The sequence below is a fragment of the Coregonus lavaretus genome, assembly GCF_964263955.1.
Source record: "Coregonus lavaretus genome assembly, contig: HAP1_SCAFFOLD_1623, whole genome shotgun sequence".
Lineage (NCBI taxonomy): Eukaryota > Metazoa > Chordata > Actinopteri > Salmoniformes > Salmonidae > Coregonus > Coregonus lavaretus.
In genome coordinates, this window is record NW_028158684.1 from 59,847 (window position 1) to 87,008 (window position 27,162).

Here is a 27,162-nt window from a genome sequence, read left to right on the forward strand (position 1 = left end):
TCAGACTGATACCTTCAAGAATGAAGTCAAGTTCGGTCGCTTTCTAGAGTATCTGAGGATTGCAGAAAAACTGAACTTGACTGGGTGAAACAAGGTGTAGCGTTTATGTTGCAAGTTCAACTAGTCGGAATTCAGGCGAAATGCTGTATACAACATGGACAGTGTTAGGATATAAAAATGTATTTCATCAAACAAAACAATGCTACGTTTTATCTCTGGGACCCTCAGGATGACAAATCAGAGCAAGATTACTGAACGTAAGTACATTATTTACCTTCAGAGGTGAATGTATCAAACCAGTTGCCTTGATTAAAGTGTTCAAACAATATCATGTTATGTTTTCGCTGTAATACCTACTGTATATTGGACACTGCAGTTAGATGAATAATCATTTAAGTTTTCGGCCTATATAAGACATTTACGGTGGGGAAAAAAAGTATTTAGTCAGCCACCAATTGTGCAAGTTCTCCCACTTAAAAAGATGAGAGATGCCTGTAATTTTCATCATAGGTACACGTCAACTATGACAGACAAAATGAGAAAAATCTTTCCAGAAAATCACATTGTAGGATTTTTAATGAATTTATTTGCAAATTATGGTGGAAAATAAGTATTTGGTCAATAACAAAAGTTTCTCAATACTTTGTTATATACCCTTTGTTGGCAATGACACAGGTCAAACGTTTTCTGTAAGTCTTCACAAGGTTTTCACACACTGTTGCTGGTATTTTGGCCCATTCCTCCATGCAGATCTCCTCTAGAGCAGTGATGTTTTGGGGCTGTCGCTGGGCAACACGGACTTTCAACTCCCTCCAAAGATTTTCTATGGGGTTGAGATCTGGAGACTGGCTAGGCCACTCCAGGACCTTGAAATGCTTCTTACGAAGCCACTCCTTCGTTGCCCGGGCGGTGTGTTTGGGATCATTGTCATGCTGAAAGACCCAGCCACGTTTCATCTTCAATGCCCTTGCTGATGGAAGGAGGTTTTCACTCAAAATCTCACGATACATGGCCCCATTCATTCTTTCCTTTACACGGATCAGTCGTCCTGGTCCCTTTGCAGAAAAACAGCCCCAAAGCATGATGTTTCCACCCCCATGCTTCACAGTAGGTATGGTGTTCTTTGGATGCAACTCAGCATTCTTTGTCCTCCAAACACGACGAGTTGAGTTTTTACCAAAAAGTTATATTTTGGTTTCATCTGACCATATGACATTCTTCCATATCCTCTTCTGGATCATCCAAATGCACTCTAGCAAACTTCAGACGGGCCTGGACATGTACTGGCTTAAGCAGGGGGACACGTCTGGCACTGCAGGATTTTAGTCCCTGGCGGCGTAGTGTGTTACTGATGGTGGGCTTTGTTACTTTGGTCCCAGCTCTCTGCAGGTCATTCACTAGGTCCCCCCGTGTGGTTCTGGGATTTTTGCTCACCGTTCTTGTGATCATTTTGACCCCATGGGGTGAGATCTTGCGTGGAGCCCCAGATCAAGGGAGATTATCAGTGGTCTTGTATGTCTTCCATTTCCTAATAATTGCTCCCACAGTTGATTTCTTCAAACCAAGCTGCTTACCTATTGCAGATTCAGTCTTCCCAGCCTGGTGCAGGTCTACCATTTTGTTTCTGGTGTCCTTTGACAGCTCTTTGGTCTTGGCCATAGTGGAGTTTGGAGTGTGACTGTTTGAGGTTGTGGACAGGTGTCTTTTATACTGATAACAAGTTCAAACAGGTGCCATTAATACAGGTACCGAGTGGAGGACAGAGGAGCCTCTTAAAGAAGAAGTTACAGGTCTGTGAGAGCCAGAAATCTTGCTTGTTTGTAGGTGACCAAATACTTATTTTCCACCATAATTTGCAAATAAATTCATAAAAAATCCTACAATGTGATTTTCTGGATTTCTTTTCTCCTCAATTTGTCTGTCATAGTTGACGTGTACCTATGATGAAAATTACAGGCCTCTCTCATCTTTTTAAGTGGTGGCTGACTAAATACTTTTTTTCCCCCACTGTATATGTCCACTAAAATGTGCTTTTGTTTACAACATCATTGTAGTCACATTATCCGTATTGAGCAACAACTGTCCCAATTTCGGGAAACCCATCCAGTAGAGGTTAAAGTTTCAGCTGGAAAAAGTCTGTTGAAACAAAGACATTCCTTTGAGAGATCTTGAAAGGGAGAGCCTGGCCTTCTTTGTTGATTTACGACAGGGTGTGAGCTGTTAACCTACTCTACTCTACGGTTGAGAGGGGGTCTTTTTTTAATATATATATATATACCTGGTTAAATAAAGGTAAACAAAAAAAAATATATATATATATATATATTTTTTTTTCACCTTTATTTAACCAGGTAAACCAGTTGAGAACAGGTTCTCATTTACAACTGCGACCTGGCCAAGATAAAGCAAAGCAGTGCAATAAAAACAACACAGAGTTACATATGGGGTAAAACAAAACATAAAGTCAAAAAAATACAACAGAAAATATATATACAGTGTGTGCAAATGTAGTAAGTTATGGAGGTAAGGCAATAAATAGGCTATAGTGCAAAAATAATTACAATTAGTCTGATTGAAGTTATTCATTGCAAACTTGATCTGACCTATTTGGATTCTTGTGGACAGTCATGACAATGGGCTGTGTTAAGGCCTATGCTATGGGCTATATGGGCTGTGTTAAGGCCTATGCTATGGGCTATATGGGCTGTGTTAAGGCCTATGCTATGGGCTGTGTTAAGGCCTATGCTATGGGCTATATGGGCTGTGTTAAGGCCTATGCTATGGGCTATATGGACTGTGTTAAGGCCTATGCTATGGGCTATATGGGCTGTGTTAAGGCCTATGCTATGGGCTGTGTTAAGGCCTATGCTATGGGCTATATGGGCTGTGTTAAGGCCTATGCTATGGGCTATATGGACTGTGTTAAGGCCTATGCTATGGGCTATATGGGCTGTGTTAAGGCCTATGCTATGGGCTATATGGGCTGTGTTAAGGCCTATGCTATGGGCTATATGGGCTGTGTTAAGGCCTATGCTATGGGCTATATGGGCTGTGTTAAGGCCTATGCTATGGGCTATATGGGCTGTGTTAAGGCCTATGCTATGGGCTATATGGGCTGTGTTAAGGCCTATGCTATGGGCTATATGGGCTGTGTTAAGGCCTATGCTATGGGCTATATGGGCTGTGTTAAGGCCTATGCTGTGGGCTGTGTTAAGGCCTATGCTATGGGCTATATGGGCTGTGTTAAGGCCTATGCTATGGGCTATATGGGCTGTGTTAAGGCCTATGCTATGGGCTATATGGGCTGTGTTAAGGCCTATGCTATGGGCTATATGGGCTGTGTTAAGGCCTATGCTATGGGCTATATGGGCTGTGTTAAGGCCTATGCTATGGGCTATATGGGCTGTGTTAAGGCCTATGCTATGGGCTATATGGGCTGTGTTAAGGCCTATGCTATGGGCTATATGGGCTGTGTTAAGGCCTATGCTATGGGCTGTGTTAAGGCCTATGCTATGGGCTATATGGGCTGTGTTAAGGCCTATGCTATGGGCTATATGGGCTGTGTTAAGGCCTATGCTATGGGCTATATGGGCTGTGTTAAGGCCTATGCTATGGGCTATATGGGCTGTGTTAAGGCCTATGCTATGGGCTATATGGACTGTGTTAAGGCCTATGCTATGGGCTATATGGGCTGTGTTAAGGCCTATGCTATGGGCTATATGGGCTGTGTTAAGGCCTATGCTATGGGCTATATGGGCTGTGTTAAGGCCTATGCTATGGGCTATATGGGCTGTGTTAAGGCCTATGCTATGGGCTATATGGGCTGTGTTAAGGCCTATGCTATGGGCTATATGGGCTGTGTTAAGGCCTATGCTATGGGCTATATGGACTGTGTTAAGGCCTATGCTATGGGCTATATGGGCTGTGTTAAGGCCTATGCTATGGGCTATATGGGCTGTGTTAAGGCCTATGCTATGGGCTATATGGGCTGTGTTAAGGCCTATGCTATGGGCTATATGGGCTGTGTTAAGGCCTATGCTATGGGCTATATGGGCTGTGTTAAGGCCTATGCTATGGGCTATATGGACTGTGTTAAGGCCTATGCTATGGGCTATATGGGCTGTGTTAAGGCCTATGCTATGGGCTATATGGGCTGTGTTAAGGCCTATGCTATGGGCTATATGGGCTGTGTTAAGGCCTATGCTATGGGCTATATGGGCTGTGTTAAGGCCTATGCTATGGGCTATATGGGCTGTGTTAAGGCCTATGCTATGGGCTATATGGGCTGTGTTAAGGCCTATGCTATGGGCTATATGGGCTGTGTTAAGGCCTATGCTATGGGCTATATGGGCTGTGTTAAGGCCTATGCTATGGGCTATATGGGCTGTGTTAAGGCCTATGCTATGGGCTATATGGGCTGTGTTAAGGCCTATGCTATGGGCTATATGGGCTGTGTTAAGGCCTATGCTGTGGGCTGTGTTAAGGCCTATGATATGGGCTATATGGGCTGTGTTAAGGCCTATGCTATGGGCTATATGGGCTGTGTTAAGGCCTATGATATGGGCTATATGGGCTGTGTTAAGGCCTATGCTGTGGGCTGTGTTAAGGCCTATGATATGGGCTATATGGGCTGTGTTAAGGCCTATGCTATGGGCTATATGGGCTGTGTTAAGGCCTATGATATGGGCTATATGGGCTGTGTTAAGGCCTATGCTATGGGCTGTGTTAAGGCCTATGATATGGGCTATATGGGCTGTGTTAAGGCCTATGCTATGGGCTGTGTTAAGGCCTATGCTATGGGCTATATGGGCTGTGTTATGGCCTATGCTATGGGCTATATGGGCTGTGTTAAGGCCTATGCTATGGGCTGTGTTAAGGCCTATGATATGGGCTATATGGGCTGTGTTAAGGCCTATGCTATGGGCTATATGGGTTGTGTTAAGGCCTATGCTATGGGCTATATGGGCTGGGTTAAGGCCTATGCTATGGGCTATATGGGCTGTGTTAAGGCCTATGCTATGGGCTATATGGGCTGTGTTAAGGCCTATGCTATGGGCTGTGTTAAGGCCTATGCTATGGGCTATATGGGCTGTGTTAAGGCCTATGCTGTGGGCTGTGTTAAGGCATATTCTATGGGCTATATGGGCTGTGTTAAGGCCTATGCTATGGGCTGTGTTAAGGCCTATGCTATGGGCTGTGTTAAGGCCTATGCTATGGGCTATATGGACTGTGTTAAGGCCTATGCTATGGGCTATATTGGCTGTGTTAAGGCCTATGCTATGGGCTATATAGGCTGTGTTAAGGCCTATGCTGTGGGCTGTGTTAAGGCCTATGCTATGGGCTATATGGGCTGTGTTAAGGCCTATGCTATGGGCTATATGGGCTGTGTTAAGGCCTATGCTATGGGCTAAATGGTCTGTGTTAAGGCCTATGCTATGGGCTATATGGGCTGTGTTAAGGCCTATGCTATGGGCTGTGTTAAGGCCTATTCTATGGGCTGTGTTAAGGCCTATGATATGGGCTATATGGACTGTGTTAAGGCATATTCTATGGGCTATATGGGCTGTGTTAAGGCATATTCTATGGGCTATATGGGCTGTGTTAAGGCCTATGCTATGGGCTATATGGGCTGTGTTAAGGCCTATGCTATGGGTTGTGTTAAGGCCTATGCTATGGGCTATATGGACTGTGTTAAGGCCTTTGCTATGGGCTATATGGGCTGTGTTAAGGCCTATGCTATGGGCTGTGTTAAGGCCTATGCTATGGGCTATATGGGCTGTGTTAAGGCCTATGCTATGGGCTATATGGGCTGTGTTAAGGCCTATGCTATGGGCTATATGGGCTGTGTTAAGGCCTATGCTATGGGCTGTGTTAAGGCCTATGCTATGGGCTGTGTTAAGGCCTATGATATGGGCTATATGGGCTGTGTTAAGGCCTATGCTATGGGCTATATGGGCTGTGTTAAGGCCTATTCTATGGGCTATATGGGCTGTGTTAAGGCCTATGCTATGGGCTATATGGGCTGTGTTAAGGCCTATTCTATGGGCTATATGGGCTGTGTTAAGGCCTATTCTATGGGCTGTGTTAAGGCCTATGCTATGGGCTAAATGGGCTGTGTTAAGGCCTATTCTATGGGCTGTGTTAAGGCCTATGCTATGGGCTGTGTTAAGGCCTATGCTATGGGCTGTGTTAAGGCCTATGATATGGGCTATATGGGCTGTGTTAAGGCCTATGCTATGGGCTATATGGGCTGTGTTAAGGCCTATTCTATGGGCTATATGGGCTGTGTTAAGGCCTATGCTATGGGCTATATGGGCTGTGTTAAGGCCTATTCTATGGGCTATATGGGCTGTGTTAAGGCCTATTCTATGGGCTGTGTTAAGGCCTATGCTATGGGCTAAATGGGCTGTGTTAAGGCCTATTCTATGGGCTGTGTTAAGGCCTATGCTATGGGCTGTGTTAAGGCCTATGCTATGGGCTATATGGGCTGTGTTAAGGCCTATGCTATGGGCTATATGGGCTGTGTTAAGGCCTATGCTATGGGCTATATGGGCTGTGTTAAGGCCTATGCTATGGGCTATATGGACTGTGTTAAGGCCTATGCTATGGGCTATATGGGCTGTGTTAAGGCCTATGCTATGGGCTGTGTTAAGGCCTATTCTATGGGCTGTGTTAAGGCCTATGCTATGGGCTATATGGGCTGTGTTAAGGCCTATGCTATGGGCTATATGGGCTGTGTTAAGGCCTATGCTATGGGCTATATGGGCTGTGTTAAGGCCTATGCTATGGGCTATATGGACTGTGTTAAGGCCTATGCTATGGGCTATATGGGCTGTGTTAAGGCCTATGCTATGGGCTATATGGGCTGTGTTAAGGCCTATGCTATGGGCTATATGGACTGTGTTAAGGCCTATGCTATGGGCTATATGGGCTGTGTTAAGGCCTATGCTATGGGCTATATGGGCTGTGTTAAGGCCTATGCTATGGGCTATATGGACTGTGTTAAGGCCTATGCTATGGGCTATATGGACTGTGTTAAGGCCTATGCTATGGGCTATATGGGCTGTGTTAAGGCCTATGCTATGGGCTATATGGACTGTGTTAAGGCCTATGCTATGGGCTATATGGGCTGTGTTAAGGCCTATGCTATGGGCTATATGGGCTGTGTTAAGGCCTATGCTATGGGCTATATGGACTGTGTTAAGGCCTATGCTATGGGCTATATGGGCTGTGTTAAGGCCTATGCTATGGGCTATATGGGCTGTGTTAAGGCCTATTCTATGGGCTATATGGGCTGTGTTAAGGCCTATGCTATGGGCTATATGGGCTGTGTTAAGGCCTATGCTATGGGCTATATGGACTGTGTTAAGGCCTATGCTATGGGCTATATGGACTGTGTTAAGGCCTATGCTATGGGCTATATGGGCTGTGTTAAGGCCTATGCTATGGGCTATATGGGCTGTGTTAAGGCCTATGCTATGGGCTATATGGGCTGTGTTAAGGCCTATGCTATGGGCTATATGGGCTGTGTTAAGGCCTATGCTATGGGCTATATGGACTGTGTTAAGGCCTATGCTATGGGCTATATGGACTGTGTTAAGGCCTATGCTATGGGCTATATGGGCTGTGTTAAGGCCTATGCTATGGGCTATATGGGCTGTGTTAAGGCCTATGCTATGGGCTATATGGGCTGTGTTAAGGCCTATGCTATGGGCTATATGGGCTGTGTTAAGGCCTATGCTATGGGTTATATGGGCTGTGTTAAGGCCTATGCTATGGGCTATATGGGCTGTGTTAAGGCCTATGCTATGGGCTATATGGGCTGTGTTAAGGCCTATGCTATGGGCTATATGGGCTGTGTTAAGGCCTATGCTATGGGCTATATGGGCTGTGTTAAGGCCTATGCTATGGGCTATATGGGCTGTGTTAAGGCCTATGCTATGGGCTATATGGGCTGTGTTAAGGCCTATGCTATGGGCTGTGTTAAAGGCTAGTAGGTACAGTATGTCCTTTATTACTAAAACAATGTGGATTGTACCTCTGTCTGCGTCCTTGTTGCTATAAACTACATGTCTGTAAGATCTGCTTTGGGTTGTTTGCTGTGAATCATACATCATTACATTACATTCATACATTACATTCATACATTACATTACATTCATACATTACATTACATTAATACATTACATTACATTAATACAATATGAAGTTGAAATGTTGTTTCAGTCCTTTTTTCTTTGTAGAGATTTTGTACTTATTACTTATTACAGTTACTAATGTTCACATAGACTTGATGAATGTAAAGGTTTATATACCCCCAGCCCCAACTACATATGATTGATTTCTTATCTATGACGCTTGTATGTTTCTGTAATTGTATGTGTGTCTACGTCTATAATGTGTTTATGGTTGGGATGTCTGATATTTGTCTCAAACATTGTTCCCCCTGCTGCTGTTTTTGTTGGACCAGGTCTCTCTTGAAAAATAGATTTTATCTCAATGAGACTAACCTGGATAAATAAAGGTTAAATAAAACAATGTTTTAAACTAACCATTAACAGCAGAGTAGCTGACCAATGGCTTGTGAAATTATTCACCCCTCTTGGCATTTTTCCTATTTTGTTGCCTTACAACCTGAAATTAAAATGGATTTTGGGGGGGGGGGGGGTTGTATCATTTGATTTACACAACATGCCGACCACTTTGAAGATGCAAAATATTTTTTATTGTGAAACAAACAAGAAATAAGACAACAAAACAGACAACTTGAGCTTGCATAACTATTCACCCCCCCAAAGTCAATACTTTGTAGAGCCACCTTTTGCAGCAATTACAGCTGCAAGTCTCTTGGGGTATGTCTCTATAAGCTTGGCACATCTAGCCACTGGGATTTTTGCCCATTCTTCAAGGCAAAACTGCTCCAGTTCCTTCAAATTGGATGGGTTCCGCTGGTGTAAAGCAATCTTTAAGTCACACCACATATTCTCAATTGGATTGAGGTCTGGGCTTTGACTAGGTCATTCCAAGACATTTATATGTTTCCCCTTAAACCACTTGAGTGTTGCTTTAGCAGTATGCTTAGGGTCATTGTCCTGCTGGAAGGTGAACCTCTGTCCCAGTCTCAAATCTCTGGGGGACTGAAACAGGTTTCCCTCAAGAATTTCTTCCATATGTTTGGGGAGTCTCCCACATGGCTTTTGGCGAACACCAAACGTGTTTGCTTATTTTTTTCTTTAAGCAATGGCTTTTTTCTGGCCACTCTTCCGTAAAGCCCAGCTCTGTGGAGTGTACGGCTTAAAGTGGTCTTATGGACAGATACTCCAATCTCCGCTGCGGAGCTTTGCAGCTCCTTCAGGGTTATCTTTGATCTCTTTGTTGCCTCTCTGATTAATGCCCTCCTTGCCTGCTCCGTGAGTTTTGGTGGGCGGCCCTCTCTTGGCAGGTTTGTTGTGGTGCCATATTCTTTCCATTTTTTTATAATGGATTTAATGGTGCTCCGTGGGATGTTCAAAGTTTCTGATATTTTTTTATAACCCAACCCTGATCTGTACTTCTCCACAACTTTGTCCCTGACCTGTTTGGAGAGCTCCTTGGTCTTCATGGTGCCGCTTGCTTAGTGGTGTTGCAGACTCTGGGGCCTTTCAGAACAGGTGTATATATACTGAGATCATGTGACACTTAGATTGCACACAGGTGGACTTTATTTAACTAATTATGTGACTTCTGAAGGTAATTGGTTGCACCAGATCTTATTTAGGGGCTTCATAGCAAAGGGGTGAATACATATGCACACACCACTTTTCCATTATTTATTTTTTAGAACATTTTGAAACAAGTATTTTTTTTTCATTTCACTTCACCAATTTGGACTATTTTGTGTATGTCCATTACATGAAATCCAAATAAAAATCAATTTCAATTACAGGTTGTAATGCAACAAAATAGGAAAAACGCCAAGGGGAGTGAATACTTTTGCAAGGCACTGTATGAGTGCATTAATATTAGAAAGCATTTTTAAGCAGGCACCTTCCAAGACTCCTGAATGTCTGATAGGTTGGCTAGAGGATGGTTAGAGGTCCTTGTTGCTATGCAGTCGTTAGGCAGCCAGTGGGTCAGGTGGAGTCTCTGTTGGGCACGCGCCGTGACGGACATTTACATTTTAGTCATTTAGCATTTCATACTGGCCCCCCGTGGGAAACGAACCCACAACCCTGGCGTTGCAAGCGCCATGCTCTACCAACTGAGCTACACGGGGCCCGTGTAGACATGACCTTTAACCTCCAGGTGGCGGTAGAGGTAGTAGAGCCTGTCTGTGATTGACAGCTGGTTGTCTGATTCATCTCATCAGCACTGTTCATTGACCTTCTTTTCCCATCTGTTCCCCTCCTCCCTCTCTCTCCCTGCCCCCACCCATTCCTCCCCCCTTGCTCTCTCTCTCTCCCCCCTCCCTCCCTCTCTCCCCCCTCCCTCCTCCCTCTCTCTCCCCCCTCCCTCCTCCCTCTCTCTCCCTGCCCCCACCCATTCCTCCCCCCTCCCTCTCTCTCTCTCTCCCCTCCCTCTCCAGGTGTCCCAGTGACAAGCAGAGTATCCTCTAAGATCCAGCAGCTTCTCAACACTCTGAAGAGGCCTAAGAGACCGCCGCTTAGAGAGTTCTTCATTGACGACTTTGAGGAGCTTGTAGATGGTAAGTTGCAGATCACTACTCATGAAAATCATATCCAAAGCTGTTTTTAAGCCTCTGTTATATAGAATCCATTTGAAAGTTTCAACAACAAAAAAAATGACTCCATACATGGACCACCAGGGGGGGTTAAGGAGTGGACAGGATGCTGACTGGAGGGGTAGTTTGTTTGGGGTTGGGAGGCGTGCTGGCCGCGGTGGCATCTCAGCCGAGTGGGGAAGAAACGCTCGTACTTCGGATGGCTTCAGTTGCGTTCCGGAGAATGGTCTCAAAATGGAGGAAGTTTTGCTCATGGTCGGCGAACAGGTGGGAGCGGAACATTTAACACTCTGAGGGGTGGTACGCAGGGTTAAGCAGGGGGACGGGTGGTACACAGGGTTAAGGAGGGGGAGGGGTGGTACGCAGGGTTAAGGAGGGGGAGGGGTGGTAAGCAGGGTTAAGGAGGGGGAGGGGTGGTACGCAGGGTTAAGGAGGGGCAGGGGTGGTACGCAGGGTTAAGGAGGGGCAGGGGTGGTACGCAGGGTTAAGGAGGGGAAGGGGTGGTAAGCAGGGTTAAACAGGGGCAGGGGTGGTACGTAGGGTTTGCTAGCACAGATATTTTGCAGTGTTTTGAGTGTGGGGACAATACGTTTGCGTGCCCACATAAGGTCCAGAGACAGGGAGATAGTGACCACATAACGTCCAGAGACAGGGAGATAGTGACCACATAACGTTCAGAGACAGGGAGATAGTGACCACACAAGGTCCAGAGACAGGGAGATAGTGACCACATAAGGTCCAGAGACAGCGAGATAGTGACCGCACGAGGTCCAGAGACAAAGAGATAGTGACCACATGAGGTCCAGAGACAGAGAGATAGTGACCACATAAGGTCCAGAGACAGAGAGATAGTGACCACATAAGGTCCAGAGACAGGGAGATAGTGACCACATAAGGTCACTAGCTCCCTGATCTGGGGAAGGGTTCCAAAAATGTTCTGCAGCATTGAAGGTTGCCAAGAACACAGTGGCCTCCATCATTCTTAAGTGGAAGAAGTTTGGAACCACCAAGACTCTTCCTAGAGCTGGCCGCCCGGCCAAACTGAGTAATCGGGGGAGAAGGGCCTTGGTCAGAGATGTGACCAAGAACGCGATGGTCGCTCTGACAGAGCTCTAGAGTTCCTCTGTGGAGATGGGAGAACCTTCCAGAAGGACAACCATCTCTGCAGCACTCCACCAATCAGGCCTTTATGGAAGAATGGCCAGACGGAAGCCACTCCTCAGTAAAATGCACGACAGCCCGCTTGGAGTTTGCCAAGAGGCACCTAAAGGACTGACCATGAGGAACAAAATTCTCTGGCCTGATGTTACCAAGATTGAACTCTTTGGCCTGAATGCCAAGCATCACGTCTGGAGGAAACCTGGCACCATCCCTACGGTGAAGCATGGTGGTTGCAGCATCATGCTGTGGGGATGTTTTCAGCGGCAGGGACTGGGAGGCTAGTCAGGATTGAAGGAAAGATGAACGGAGCAAAGTACAGAGAGATCTTTGATGAAAACCTGTTCCAGAGCGCTCAGGACCTCAGACTGGGTCAAAGGTTCACCTTCCAAAAGGACAACGACCCTAAGTACACAGCCAAGACAACGCAAGAGTGGCCCAGCCAGAGCCCAGACTTGAACCCGATCTAACATCTCTGGAGAGACCTGAAAATAGCTGTGCAGCGACGCTCCCCATCCAACCTGACAGAGCTTGAGAGGATCTGCAGAGAAGAATGTCCCCAAATACAGGTGTGCCAAGCTTGTAGCGTCATTCCCAAGAAGACTCAAGGCTGTAATCTCCGCCAAAGATGCTTCAACAATGTACTGAGTAAAGGGTCTGAATTCTGTTGTAAATGTGAGTTTTCATTTGATTTCTTTTTCTACATTTGCAAACATTTCTAAAATTAGTAACACACTACGCCGTCATGGATTAAAATCCTGCAGCGCACGCAAGGTCCCCCTGCTCAAGCCAGCGCATGTCCAGGCCCGTCTGAAGTTTGCCAATGACCATCTGGATGATCCAAAGGAGGAATGGGAGAAGGTCATGTGGTCTGATGAGACAAAAATAGAGCTTTTTGGTCTAAACTCCACTCGCCGTGTTTGGAGGAAGAAGAAGGATGAGTACAACCCCAAGAACACCATCCCAACTGTGAAGCATGGAGGTGGAAACCTCATTCTTTGGGGATGCTTTTCTGCAAAGGGGACAGGACGACTGCACTGTATTGAGGGGAGGATGGATGGGGCCATGTATCGCAAGATCTTGGGCAACAACAACCTTCCCTTTGTAAGAGCATTGAAGATGGGTCGTGGCTGGGTCTTCCAGCATGACAACGACCCGAAACACACCGCCAGGGCAACTAAGGAGTGGCTCCGTAAGGAGCATCTCAAGGTCATAGAGTGGCCTAGCCAGTCTCTAAACCTGAACCCAATAGAAAATCTTTGGAGGGAGCTGAAAGTCCGTATTGCCCAGCGACAGCCCCGAAACCTGAAGGATCTGGAGAAGGTCTGTATGGAGGAGTGGGCCAAAATCCCTGCTGCAGTGTGTGCAAACCTGGTCAAGACCTACAGGAAACATATGATCTCTGTAATTGCAAACAAAGGTTTCTGTACGAAATATTAAGTTCTGCTTTTCTGATGTATCAAATACTTATGTCATGCAATAAAATGCAAATGTATTACTTAAAAATCATACAATGTGATTTTCTGGATTTTTGTTTTAGATTCCGTCTCTCACTGTTGAAGTGTACCTATGATAAAAAATTACAGACCTCTACATGCTTTGTAAGTAGGAAAACCTGCAAAATTGGCAGTGTATCAAATACTTGTTCTCCGCACTGTAGTGTATATGAGGTCATACAATACGTTTTGTAGTGATTCCTATGTTGGTCCGTGGTGTGTAATGATGAGCAACCAGACGCTGCACTTGACACATTTATGAAATTGCTTCTCAGTTACTAATAAGCATGTAACCATTAAGAACAAGACTGTAAAAACTGTTAAATTCCCTTGGATTGATGACGAATTGAAAAATGTTATGGTTGAGAGGGATGAGGCAAAAGGAATGGCAAATAAGTCTGGCTGCACAACCGATTGGCAAACGTACTGCAAATTGAGAAATCATGTGACTAAACTTAATAAAAAGAAGAAGAAACTACACTATGAAACAAAGATAAATTACAAAGAATGATAGTAAAAAGCTTTGGAGCACCTTAAATGACATTTTTGGAAAAAAGGCAAACTCAGCTCCATCATTCATTGAATCAGATGGCTCATTCATCACAAAACCGACTGATATTGTCAACTACTTTAATGATTTTTTCATTGGCAATATTAGCAAACTTCGGCATGACATGCCAGCAACAAACGCTGACACTACACACCCAAGTATATCTGATCAAATTATGAAAGACAAGCATTGTAATTTTGAATTCCATAAAGTGAGTCTGGAAGAGTTGAAATAATTATTGTTGTCTATCAACAATGACAAGCCACCAGGGTCTGACAACTTGGATAGAAAATTACTGAGGATAATAGCGGACGATATTGCCACTCCTATTTGCCATGTCTTCAATTTAAGCCTACTAGAAAGTGTGTGCCCTCAGGCCTGGAGGGAAGCAAAAGTCATTCCGCTACCTAAGAATAGTAAAGCCCCATTTACTGGCTCAAATAGCCAACCAATCAGCCTTTTACTAACCCGTAGCAAAGTTTTGGAAATAATTGTGTTTGACCGGATACAATGCTATTTTACAGTAAACAAATTGCAACAGACTTTCAGCACACTTAGAGGGAAGGACATTCAACAAGCACAGCACATCACTTACACAAATGACTAATGATTGTCTGAGAGAAATTGATGATAAAAACATTGTGGGGGCTGTTTTGTTAGACTTCAGTGCGGCTTTTGACATTATCGATCATAGTCTGCTGCTGGAAAAACGTATGTGTTATGGCTTTACACCCCCTGCTATATTGTGGATAAAGAGTTACCTGTCTAACAGAACACAGAGGGTGTTCTTTAATGGAAGCCTCTCCAACATAATCCAGGTAGAATCAGGAGTTCCCCAGGGCAGCTGTCTAGGCCCCTTACTTTTTTAAATCTTTACTAATGGACATGCAACTGGCTATGAGTAAAGCCAGTGTGTCTGTGTGTGCGGATGACTCAACACTATACACTTTAGTTACTACAGCGATTGAATGACTGCATTGTATTTGGGACATATCATTCACTAAACCTCAACTAAATCGTGTAATAAATAATGTGGAAATTGAGCAAGTTGAGTTGACTAAACTGCTTGGAGTAACCCTGGATATTAAACTGTCTTGGTCAAAACATATTGATACAGTAGCTAAGATGGGGAGAAGTCTGTCCATAATAAAGCTCTGCTCTGCCTTCTTAACAGCACTATCAACAAGGCAGGTCCTACAGGCTCTAGTTTTGTCACACCTGGACTACTGTTCAGTAGTGTGGTCAGGTGCCACAAAGACTAGCACACAGCTCAGACACCCATGCATACCCCACAAGACATGCCACCAGAGGTCTCTTCACAGTCCCCAAGTCCAGAACAGACTATAGGTGGCACACAGTACTACATAGAGCCACAACACCACATCCGGTAACTGATGCAAGGACTGTGAAGCAACACAAACATGCATACACACAAATGATAACATACGCACTATACATACACGTACACATGGATTTTGTGTTGTATATACAGTGGGGAGAACAAGTATTTGATACACTGCCGATTTTGCAGGGTTTCCTACTTACAAAGCATGTAGAGGTCTGTAATTTTTATCATAGGTACACTTCAACTGTGAGAGACAGAATCTAAAACAAAAATCCAGAAAATCACATTGTATGATTTTTAAGTAATTAATTTGCATTTTATTGCGTGACATAAGTATTTGATACATCAGAAAAGCAGAACTTAATATTTGGTACAGAAACCTTTGTTTGCAATTACAGAGATCATACGTTTCCTGTAGGTCTTGACCAGGTTTGCACACACTGCAGCAGGGATTTTGGCCCACTCCTCAATACAGACCTTCTCCAGATCCTTCAGGTTTCGGGGCTGTCGCTGGGCAATACAGACTTTCAGCTCCCTCCAAAGATTTTCTATTGGGTTCAGGTCTGGAGACTGGCTAGGCCACTCCAGGACCTTGTGGTGCTTCTTACGGAGCCACTCCTTAGTTGCCCTGGCTGTGTGTTTCGGGTCGTTGTCATGCTGGAAGACCCAGCCACGACCCATCTTCAATGCTCTTACTGAGGGAAGGAGGTTGTTGGCCAAGATCTAGCGATACATGGCCCCATCCATCCTCCCCTCAATACGGTGCAGTCGTCCTGTCCCCTTTGCAGAAAAGCAACCCCAAAGAATTATGTTTCCACCTCCATGCTTCACGGTTGGGATGGTGTTCTTGGGGTTGTACTCATCCTTCTTCTTCCTCCAAACACGGCGAGTGGAGTTTAGACCAAAAAGCTATATTTTTGTCTCATCAGACCACATGACCTTCTCCCATTCCTCCTCTGGATCATCCAGATGGTCATTGGCAAACTTCAGACGGGCCTGGACATGCGCTGGCTTGAGCAGGGGGACCTTGCGTGCGCTGCAGGATTTTAATCCATGACGGCGTAGTGTGTTACTAATGGTTTTCTTTGAGACTGTGGTCCCAGCTCTCTTCAGGTCATTGACCAGGTCCTGCCATGTAGTTCTGGGCTGATCCCTCACCTTCCTCATGATCATTGATGCCCCACGAGGTGAGATCTTGCATGGAGCCCCAGACCGAGGGTGATTGACCGTCATCTTGAACTTCTTCCATTTTCTAATAATTGCGCCAACAGTTGTTGCCTTCTCACCAAGCTGCTTGCCCATTGTCCTGTAGCCCATCCCAGCCTTGTGCAGGTCTACAATTTTATCCCTGATGTCCTTACACAGCTCTCTGGTCTTGGCCATTGTGGAGAGGTTGGAGTCTGTTTGATTGAGTGTGTGGACAGGTGTCTTTTATACAGGTAACGAGTTCAAACAGGTGCAGTTAATACAGGTAATGAGTGGAGAACAGGAGGGCTTCTTAAAGAAAAACTAACAGGTCTGTGAGAGCCGGATTTCTTAATGGTTGGTTGGTGATCAAATACTTATGTCTTGCAATAAAATGCAAATTGATTACTAAAAACTCATACAATGTGATTTTCTGGATTTTTGTTTTAGATTCCGTCTCTCACAGTTGAAGTGTACCTATGATCAAAATTACAGTCCTCTACATGCTTTGTAAGTAGGAAAACCTGCAAAATCGGCAGTGTATCAAATACTTGTTCTCCCCACTGTATGTGGTAGTGGAGTAGGGGCCTGACGGCACAGACTTAATATGTTGTGAAATCTGTTTGGAATGTATTGTAATGTTTTTAAAATTGTATAACTGCCTTAATTTTGCTGGACCGCAGGAAGAGTAGCTAATGGGGATCCATAATAAACACAAATACAAATGTTGTATGGGGCTTCATGTATGGTCAAGGTGGGGGAGAGCTCAGTAGGCCAGTCTGGGTAGATGTTGTATGCTGAGGCTTTATGTATGGTCAGCTGTAATGTGGTGCTGGAGGGTGTCCTGTCCTGGGTTCCACTAAGGTGATTGTGTAGAGGTTGTGTTTTTTAAGGGGTGGGGGGTTGTGTGATGAGGATGGCTCATTAAATTAAGACAAAAAGTCAAGTCTCCATCCCTATCTCCTCCATCTCTCTCTTCCATTTCTCTCCATCTCTCTCTCTCTCTCCTAGTCTTCCATTGACTATGTACAGACCCAGTGTTCCAGTCCCCTGTAGTCTCCCATTGACTACGTACAGACCCAGTGTTCCAGTCCCCTGTAGTCTTCCATTGACTATGTACAGACCCAGTGTTCCAGTCCCCTGTAGTCTTCCATTGACTATGTACAGACCCAGTGTTCCAGTCCCCTGTAGTCTTCCATTGACTATGTACAGACCCAGTGTTCCAGTCTCCTATAGTCTTCCATTGACTATGTACAGACCAGTGTTCCAGTCCCCTGTAGTCTTCCATTGACTATGTACAGACCCAGTGTTCCAGTCCCCTGTAGTCTTCCATTGACTACGTACAGACCCAGTGTTCCAGTCCCCTGTAGCCTTCCATTGACTATGTACAGAACTAGTGTTCCAGTCCCCTGTAGTCTTCCATTGACTATGTACAGACCCAGTGTTCCAGTCCCCTGTAGTCTTCCATTGACTATGTACAGACCCAGTGTTCCAGTCCCCTGTAGTCTTCCATTGACTATGTACAGACCCAGTGTTCCAGTCCCCTGTAGTCTTCCATTGACTACGTACAGACCCAGTGTTCCAGTCCCCTGTAGCCTTCCATTGACTATGTACAGAACTAGTGTTCCAGTCCCCTGTAGTCTTCCATTGACTATGTACAGACCCAGTGTTCCAGTCCCCTGTAGTCTTCCATTGACTATGTACAGACCCAGTGTTCCAGTCCCCTGTAGTCTTCCATTGACTATGTACAGACCCAGTGTTCCAGTCCCCTGTAGTCTTCCATTGACTATGTACAGACCCAGTGTTCCAGTCCCCTGTAGTCTTCCATTGACTATGTACAGACCCAGTGTTCCAGTCCCCTGTAGTCTTCCATTGACTATGTACAGACCCAGTGTTCCAGTCCCCTGTAGTCTTCCATTGACTACGTACAGACCCAGTGTTCCAGTCCCCTGTAGTCTTCCATTGACTATGTACAGACCCAGTGTTCCAGTCCCCTGTAGTCTTCCATTGACTATGTACAGACCCAGTGTTCCAGTCCCCTGTAGTCTTCCATTGACTATGTACAGACCCAGTGTTCCAGTCCCCTGTAGTCTTCCATTGACTATGTACAGACCCAGTGTTCCAGTCCCCTGTAGTCTTCCATTGACTATGTACAGACCCAGTGTTCCAGTCCCCTGTAGTCTTCCATTGACTATGTACAGACCCAGTGTTCCAGTCCCCTGTAGTCTTCCATTGACTATGTACAGACCCAGTGTTCCAGTCCCCTGTAGTCTTCCATTGACTATGTACAGACCCAGTGTTCCAGTCCCCTGTAGTCTTCCATTGACTATGTACAGACCCAGTGTTCCAGTCCCCTGTAGTCTTCCATTGACTATGTACAGACCCAGTGTTCCACAGAGCTGCTGTAGTTGGTTTCCATTTCTGTGTTTGTTCTCATCAAAGTTCTTCCTGAGGGATATGAGGGGAGAGGAATGCTGATTTGCTGGAGTTTTTCTCCCTGTGTGTAATGGTGTCCGGTTATTCTCCAGTCTTAGCATTAAGAGCACCACAAATCATTTTCCTGGGCCTGGAAATGATTGATCTCCTCTTCTAGGATGGAGAAGCTCTCTTCCTTGTAGTAAGGGGATATATGTAGCACAACTATCTTCCTCTTTCCTCCATCTCTCTTTCCTCCATCTTCCTCTTTCCTCCATCACTCTTTCCTCCATCTTCCTCTTTCCTCCATCTCTCTTTCCTCCATCTTCCTCTTTCCTCCATCTTCCTCTTTCCTCCATCTCTCTTTCCTCCATCTCTTTCCTCCATCTCTCTCTCCTCCATCTCTCTCTCTCTCTCTCTCTCTCTCTCTCTCTCTCTCTCTCTCTCTCTCTCTCTCTCTCTCCTCCATCTCTCTCTCTCTCCCTCTCTCTCTCTCTCTCTCCTCCATCTCTCTCTCTCCTCCATATATCTCTCTCCTCCATCTCTCTCTCTCTCTCTCTCTCCTCCATCTCTCTCTCTCTCTCTCCTCCATCTCTCTCTCTCTCCTCCATCTCTCTCTCTCTCCTCCATATATCTCTCTCTCCTCCATCTCTCTCTCTCTCTCTCTCTCCTCCATCTCTCTCTCTCTCTCTCTCTCCTCCATCTCTCTCTCTCTCTCCTCCATCTCTCTCTCTCTCTCCTCCATCTCCTCCATCTCTCTCTCTCTTTCTCTCTCTCTCTCTCTCTCCTCCATCTCTCTCTCCTCTGTTCTATGTATGAACATGGAGATGCTGGGGGTTAGGGACGCTGTTAGCTTCTTTTACCTTGGATAAAGTATTAAAACGTATCCACACTTTAGTTCAGCAGCCGGACCCTAACCAGCCCAAGGCGGAGGGGAATCAGATGTCCCCTCTAGCAGGAGAGCCTCTGGGGGTAGTGACCAACGGGCCTCCCTCTCTGCTGGCCTCCCTCCAGCGCTGGGGCATCACCCAGCCCAGGAGCCCCTGTCTCACCGCCCTGGACAACGCTGGTAAACCAGTGTACACTCTGACCTACGGCAAGCTGTGGACACGCAGCCAGAAACTGGCCTTCACGCTGCTGAACAAACTGAGCACCAGGAGCGAGCCGCTACTACTGCCGGGAGATAGAGTGAGTGGTCTTTCTTCTCCTTTCTTTGGCCAGTATCTCAGACTGACAGTTTGTCCCATAGGTTGCATTAGTGTTATCTTTACAGTGTGTGTGTGTTCCTATTGACAGGTAGTGACAGTATGTATGCTATAGGTTGATATTGACAGGTAGTGACAGTATGTATGCTATAGGTTGATATTGACAGGTAGTGACAGTATGTATGCTATAGGTTGATATTGACAGGTAGTGACAGTATGTATGCTATAGATTGATATTGACAGGTAGTGACAGTATGTATGCTATAGGTTGATATTGACAGGTAGTGACAGTATGTATGCTATAGGTTGATATTGACAGGTAGTGACAGTATGTATGCTATAGGTTGATATTGACAGGTAGTGACAGTATGTATGCTATAGGTTGATATTGACAGGTAGTGACAGTATGTATGCTATAGGTTGATATTGACAGGTAGTGACAGTATGTATGCTATAGGTTGATATTGACAGGTAGTGACAGTATGTATGCTATAGGTTGATATTGACAGGTAGTGACAGTATGTATGCTATAGATTGATATTGACAGGTAGTGACAGTATGTATGCTATAGGTTGATATTGACAGGTAGTGACAGTATGTATGCTATAGGTTGATATTGACAGGTAGTGACAGTATGTATGCTATAGATTGATATTGACAGGTAGTGACAGTATGTATGCTATAGGTTGATATTGACAGGTAGTGACAGTATGTATGCTATAGGTTGATATTGACAGGTAGTGACAGTATGTATGCTATAGGTTGATATTGACAGGTAGTGACAGTATGTATGCTATAGATTGATATTGACAGGTAGTGACAGTATGTATGCTATAGATTGATATTGACAGGTAGTGACAGTATGTATGCTATAGATTGATATTGAGAGGTAGTGACAGTATGTATGCTATAGATTGATATTGACAGGTAGTGACAGTATGTATGCTATAGATTGATATTGACAGGTAGTGACAGTATGTATGCTATAGGTTGATATTGACAGGTAGTGACAGTATGTATGCTATAGGTTGATATTGACAGGTAGTGACAGTATGTATGCTATAGATTGATATTGACAGGTAGTGACAGTATGTATGCTATAGGTTGATATTGACAGGTAGTGACAGTATGTATGCTATAGGTTGATATTGACAGGTAGTGACAGTATGTATGCTATAGGTTGATATTGACAGGTAGTGACAGTATGTATGCTATAGATTGATATTGACAGGTAGTGACAGTATGTATGCTATAGATTGATATTGACAGGTAGTGACAGTATGTATGCTATAGGTTGATATTGACAGGTAGTGACAGTATGTATGCTATAGGTTGATATTGACAGGTAGTGACAGTATGTATGCTATAGGTTGATATTGACAGGTAGTGACAGTATGTATGCTATAGATTGATATTGACAGGTAGTGACAGTATGTATGCTATAGATTGATATTGACAGGTAGTGACAGTATGTATGCTATAGATTGATATTGACAGGTAGTGACAGTATGTATGCTATAGGTTGATATTGACAGGTAGTGACAGTATGTATGCTATAGATTGATATTGACAGGTAGTGACAGTATGTATGCTATAGGTTGATATTGACAGGTAGTGACAGTATGTATGCTATAGATTGATATTGACAGGTAGTGACAGTATGTATGCTATAGGTTGATATTGAGAGGTAGTGACAGTATGTATGCTATAGGTTGATATTGACAGGTAGTGACAGTATGTATGCTATAGGTTGATATTGACAGGTAGTGACAGTATGTATGCTATAGGTTGATATTGACAGGTAGTGACAGTATGTATGCTATAGGTTGATATTGACAGGTAGTGACAGTATGTATGCTATAGATTGATATTGACAGGTAGTGACAGTATGTATGCTATAGATTGATATTGACAGGTAGTGACAGTATGTATGCTATAGATTGATATTGACAGGTAGTGACAGTATGCATGCTATAGGTTGATATTGACAGGTTGTGACAGTATGTATGCTATAGATTGATATTGACAGGTAGTGACAGTATGCATGCTATAGATTGATATTGACAGGTAGTGACAGTATGCATGCTATAGGTTGATATTGACAGGTAGTGACAGTATGTATGCTATAGATTGATATTGACAGGTAGTGACAGTATACATGCTATAGGTTGATATTGACAGGTAGTGACAGTATGTATGCTATAGATTGATATTGACAGGTAGTGACAGTATGTATGCTATAGATTGATATTGACAGGTAGTGACAGTATGTATGCTATAGGTTGATATTGACAGGTAGTGACAGTATGTATGCTATAGATTGATATTGACAGGTAGTGACAGTATGTATGCTATAGGTTGATATTGACAGGTAGTGACAGTATGTATGCTATAGGTTGATATTGACAGGTAGTGACAGTATGTATGCTATAGATTGATATTGACAGGTAGTGACAGTATGTATGCTATAGGTTGATATTGACAGGTAGTGACAGTATGTATGCTATAGGTTGATATTGACAGGTAGTGACAGTATGTATGCTATAGATTGATATTGACAGGTAGTGACAGTATGTATGCTATAGATTGATATTGACAGGTAGTGACAGTATGTATGCTATAGGTTGATATTGACAGGTAGTGACAGTATGTATGCTATAGGTTGATATTGACAGGTAGTGACAGTATGTATGCTATAGATTGATATTGACAGGTAGTGACAGTATGTATGCTATAGGTTGATATTGACAGGTAGTGACAGTATGTATGCTATAGGTTGATATTGACAGGTAGTGACAGTATGTATGCTATAGATTGATATTGACAGGTAGTGACAGTATGTATGCTATAGGTTGATATTGACAGGTAGTGACAGTATGTATGCTATAGGTTGATATTGACAGGTAGTGACAGTATGTATGCTATAGGTTGATATTGACAGGTAGTGACAGTATGTATGCTATAGGTTGATATTGACAGGTAGTGACAGTATGTATGCTATAGGTTGATATTGACAGGTAGTGACAGTATGTATGCTATAGGTTGATATTGACAGGTAGTGACAGTATGTATGCTATAGATTGATATTGACAGGTAGTGACAGTATGTATGCTATAGGTTGATATTGACAGGTAGTGACAGTATGTATGCTATAGGTTGATATTGACAGGTAGTGACAGTATGTATGCTATAGGTTGATATTGACAGGTAGTGACAGTATGTATGCTATAGGTTGATATTGACAGGTAGTGACAGTATGTATGCTATAGGTTGATATTGACAGGTAGTGACAGTATGTATGCTATAGATTGATATTGACAGGTAGTGACAGTATGTATGCTATAGGTTGATATTGACAGGTAGTGACAGTATGTATGCTATAGATTGATATTGACAGGTAGTGACAGTATGTATGCTATAGGTTGATATTGACAGGTAGTGACAGTATGTATGCTATAGATTGATATTGACAGTTTGTCTATGTGTTTTCTATAGGTTGCACTAGTGTTCCCCAACAGTGACCCTGTAATGTTTATGGTGGCGTTCTATGGATGTCTACTGGCAGAGCTGATCCCTGTGCCCATCGAGGTGCCCCTAACCAGGAAGGTAAGGACAGGGGAGGGGAGGGGACTAGGGTTGGACTGCCTCCCTGCTCTGTGAAGGCATGGGAAACATGTTTACATTGCCAAAGCAAGTGAAATACTGTAGATAATAAACAAAAGTGAAATAAACAATAAGAAATGTACATTACACTCACAAGTCTGTACATAGTCAAAGCTTTCCTTTAGTTTGGGTCAGTCACAGTGGTCAGGTATTCTGCCATAGTTTGGGTCAGTCACAGTGGTCAAGTATTTTGCCACTGTGTACTCTCTATTTAGGGCCAAATAACATTCTAGTTTGCTCAGTTTTTTTGTTAATTCTTTCCAATGTGTCAAGTAATTATATTTTTGTTTTCTCATTGCTGTTGTTCTGGGATTGATTTGCACTTTTCGCACCAAAGTACGTTCATCTCTAGGAGACGGAACACATCTCCTTCCTGAGCGGTATGACGGCTGCGTGGTCCCATGGTGTTTATACTTGCGTACTATTGTTTGTACAGATGAATGTGGTACCTTCAGGCGTTTGGAAATTGCTCCCAAGGATGAACCAGACTTGTGGAGGTCTACAATTTTTTTTCTGAGGTCTTGGCTGATTTCTTTTGATTTTCCCATGATGTCAAGCAAAGAGGCACTGAGTTTGAAGGTAGGCCTTGAAATACATCAACAGGTACACCTCCAAGTGACTCAAATTATGTCAATTAGCCTATCAGAAGTTTCTAAATCCATGACATCATTTTCTGGAATTTTCCAAGCTGTTTAAAGGCACAGTCAACTTAGTGTATGTAAACTTCTGACCCACTGGAATTGTGATACAGTGAATTATAAGTGAAATAATCTGTCTGTAAACAATTGTTGGAATAATTACTTGTGTCATGCACAAAGTAGATGTCCTAACCGACTTGCCAAACTATAGTTTGTTAACAAGACATTTGTGGAGTGGTTGAAAAACGAGTTTTAATGACTCCAACCTGTATGTAAACTTCTGACTTCAACTGTATGCAGAGATCAACTGTATATACTCTATTCTAGTCAAGGCCATCCTATTCAGTATGTACACCCCCTGGAAAGTTTTTTTTTTTTTTTCTACATATTTGGACAGATGGATATGTAATCTTCTCCTCAACACAATTGACAGATAAAGGTAACCTAATTTAACAAATGACACTGAAAGATTATACTTTGCAATCATTTTTTCATAAAAGATGAACAGAAATGCCATTCCATAGTGCGGAAAAAATAAGTACACCCCTAGCTTCAAAAGCTGGTGTTGCTGAAAACTTCATGTAGCTGTTTCTTGTAACTGTCTATTAGTCGACTGGGAGGAATTTTTGCTCATTCTTCTTTACAGTACTGCTTCAATTGTATCATGTTCGAGGGCTTTCTTGCATGCACGGCCCACTTCATGTCCCCCCACAGCATTTAGACTGGATTGACATCTGATTCCATAACCCTCTATTCTGTTGTAGCTTTGCTTGTGTGTTTTGGATCATTGTCCTGTTGCAAGTTCGGTTCAGCTTCAGATTTTTGACAGATGACCTCACATTCTCCTCAAGAATTATCTGGTACAATATGAAATTCATAGTTGACTCAATGATGGCATGTTGGCCAGGCCCTAATGCAGCAAAGCAGCCCCAAACCATAATGCCACCGCCTCCATGCTTTACGGTTGGTATGAGGTTCTTCTGTTCAAATACAGTGTTTCGTTTTCGCCAAAAATGGTGTCTGGCATTGCGGCCAAACAACGCCACCTCATCTGTCCAGAGCATATTGTTCCAGTAGTTTTGGTCTTTACCCAGGTGCTGTATGGCAAACGTCAGTCGTGTCTTGATATTTGGTGCAAAAAGACAAACTCAGCTCCATCATTCATTGAATCAGATCGCTCATTCATCATACAACCCACTGATTTTGCCAACTACTTGAATAATTTCTTCATTGGCAATATTAGCAAACTTAGGCATGACATCTCAACTGTGAATCTGTAAAAGTTTGTGAGGGTTTTAGGTGCCAAGACACATTTCTTCAGCCTCTTGAGGTTGAAGAGGCTCTGTAGTGCCTTCTTCACCACACTGTCTGTGTGGGTGGACCATTTCAGTTTGTCAGTGTAGTGTACGCCAAGGAACTTGAAGCTTTCTACCTTCTCCACTGCAGTCCCGTCGATGTGTATAGGGGGGTGCACCCTCTGCTGTTTCTTGAGATCCACTTTGTTTTGATCATCTCCTTTGTTTTGTTGACGTTGAGTGAGAGGTTATTTTCCTGGCACCACACTCCCAGAGCCCTTGATTGTGAGGTATTCTAGGTCGGGTGAACAAAAGGACTTGAGTTCCTGTATGTTACCACAATTAATCATGAAACACACACCTCCGCCCTTCTGCTTCCCGGAGAGATATTTATTTCTGTCTGCGCCATGAACTGAGAACTGATCTGGCTGGACTGATTTCGACAGTATATCAGAGAAAGCCATGTTTCCGTGAAACAGAGGATGTTACAATCCCTGATGTCTCTCTGGAAAGCAACCCTCGCCCTGAGCTCGTCAACTTTGTTTTCCAGAGACTGAACATTAGCGAGTAATATACTCGGAAGCGGTGGGTGGTGTGCGCGCCTGTTAAGTCGAACCAGCAGGCCACTCCGAGTGCCTCTCCTCCGCCGGCGATGTTTTGGGTCGGCCTCTGGAATCAGTTCAATTGCCCTGGGGAGAGCAAACAAAGGATCCTTCCAGAAGGACAACCATCTCTTCAGCACTCCACCAATCAGGCCTTTATGGTAGTGGCCAGACAGAAGCCACTCCTCAGTAAAAGGCACATGACAGCCCGCTTGGAGTTTGCCAAAAGGCACCTAAAGGACTCTGACCATGAGAAACAAGATTCTCTGGTCTGATGAAACCAAGATGGAACATTTTGGCCTAAATGCCAAGCGTCACGTCTGGAGGAAACCTGGCACCATCCCTACGGTGAAGCATGGTGGTGGCAGAATCATGCTGTGTGAATGTTTTTCAGCGGCAGGGACTGGGAGACTAGTCAGGATCGAGGGAAAGATGAACAGAGCAAAGTACAGAGAGATCCTTGATGAAAACCTGCTCCAGAGCACTCAGGACCTCAGACTGGGGTGAAGGTTCACCTTCCAACAGGACAACAACTCTTAAGCACACAGCCAAGACAATGCAGTCTCTGAATGTCCTTGAGTGGCCCAGCCAGAGCCTGGACTTGAACCTGATCGAACATCTCTGGAGAGACCTGAAAACAGCTGTGCAGCGACGCTCCCCATCCAACCTGACAGAGCTTGAAAGGATCTGCAGAGAAGAATGGGAGAAACTGCCCAAATACATATGTGCCAAGCTTGTGGCGTCATTCCCAAGAAGACTCAAGGGTGTAATCGCTGCCAAAGGTGCTTCAACAAAGTCCTAAGTAAAGGGTCTGAATACTTATATAAATATTATATTTCCATTTATACTTTTTTATAAATGTGCAAACTTTCTAAAAACCTGTTTTTGCT

The 27,162-nt window shown here is 44.1% G+C and overlaps 1 protein-coding gene across 1 annotated transcript in view; it reads left to right on the forward strand.

Annotated features, from left to right (window-relative positions):
- LOC311123686 (disco-interacting protein 2 homolog A-like) overlaps nucleotides 1-27,162 on the forward strand; it is a gene marked incomplete at both ends in the record, with an annotated part of 84,337 nt that overhangs the window by 41,274 nt on the left and 15,901 nt on the right. Inside the window, 3 exons of the mRNA XM_084197931.1 lie at nucleotides 10,565-10,684; nucleotides 19,768-20,057; nucleotides 23,570-23,680. Of these exons, the coding sequence (XP_084054057.1) occupies nucleotides 10,565-10,684; nucleotides 19,768-20,057; nucleotides 23,570-23,680 (521 nt within the window). The remainder of the gene's footprint in view (nucleotides 1-10,564; nucleotides 10,685-19,767; nucleotides 20,058-23,569; nucleotides 23,681-27,162) is intronic.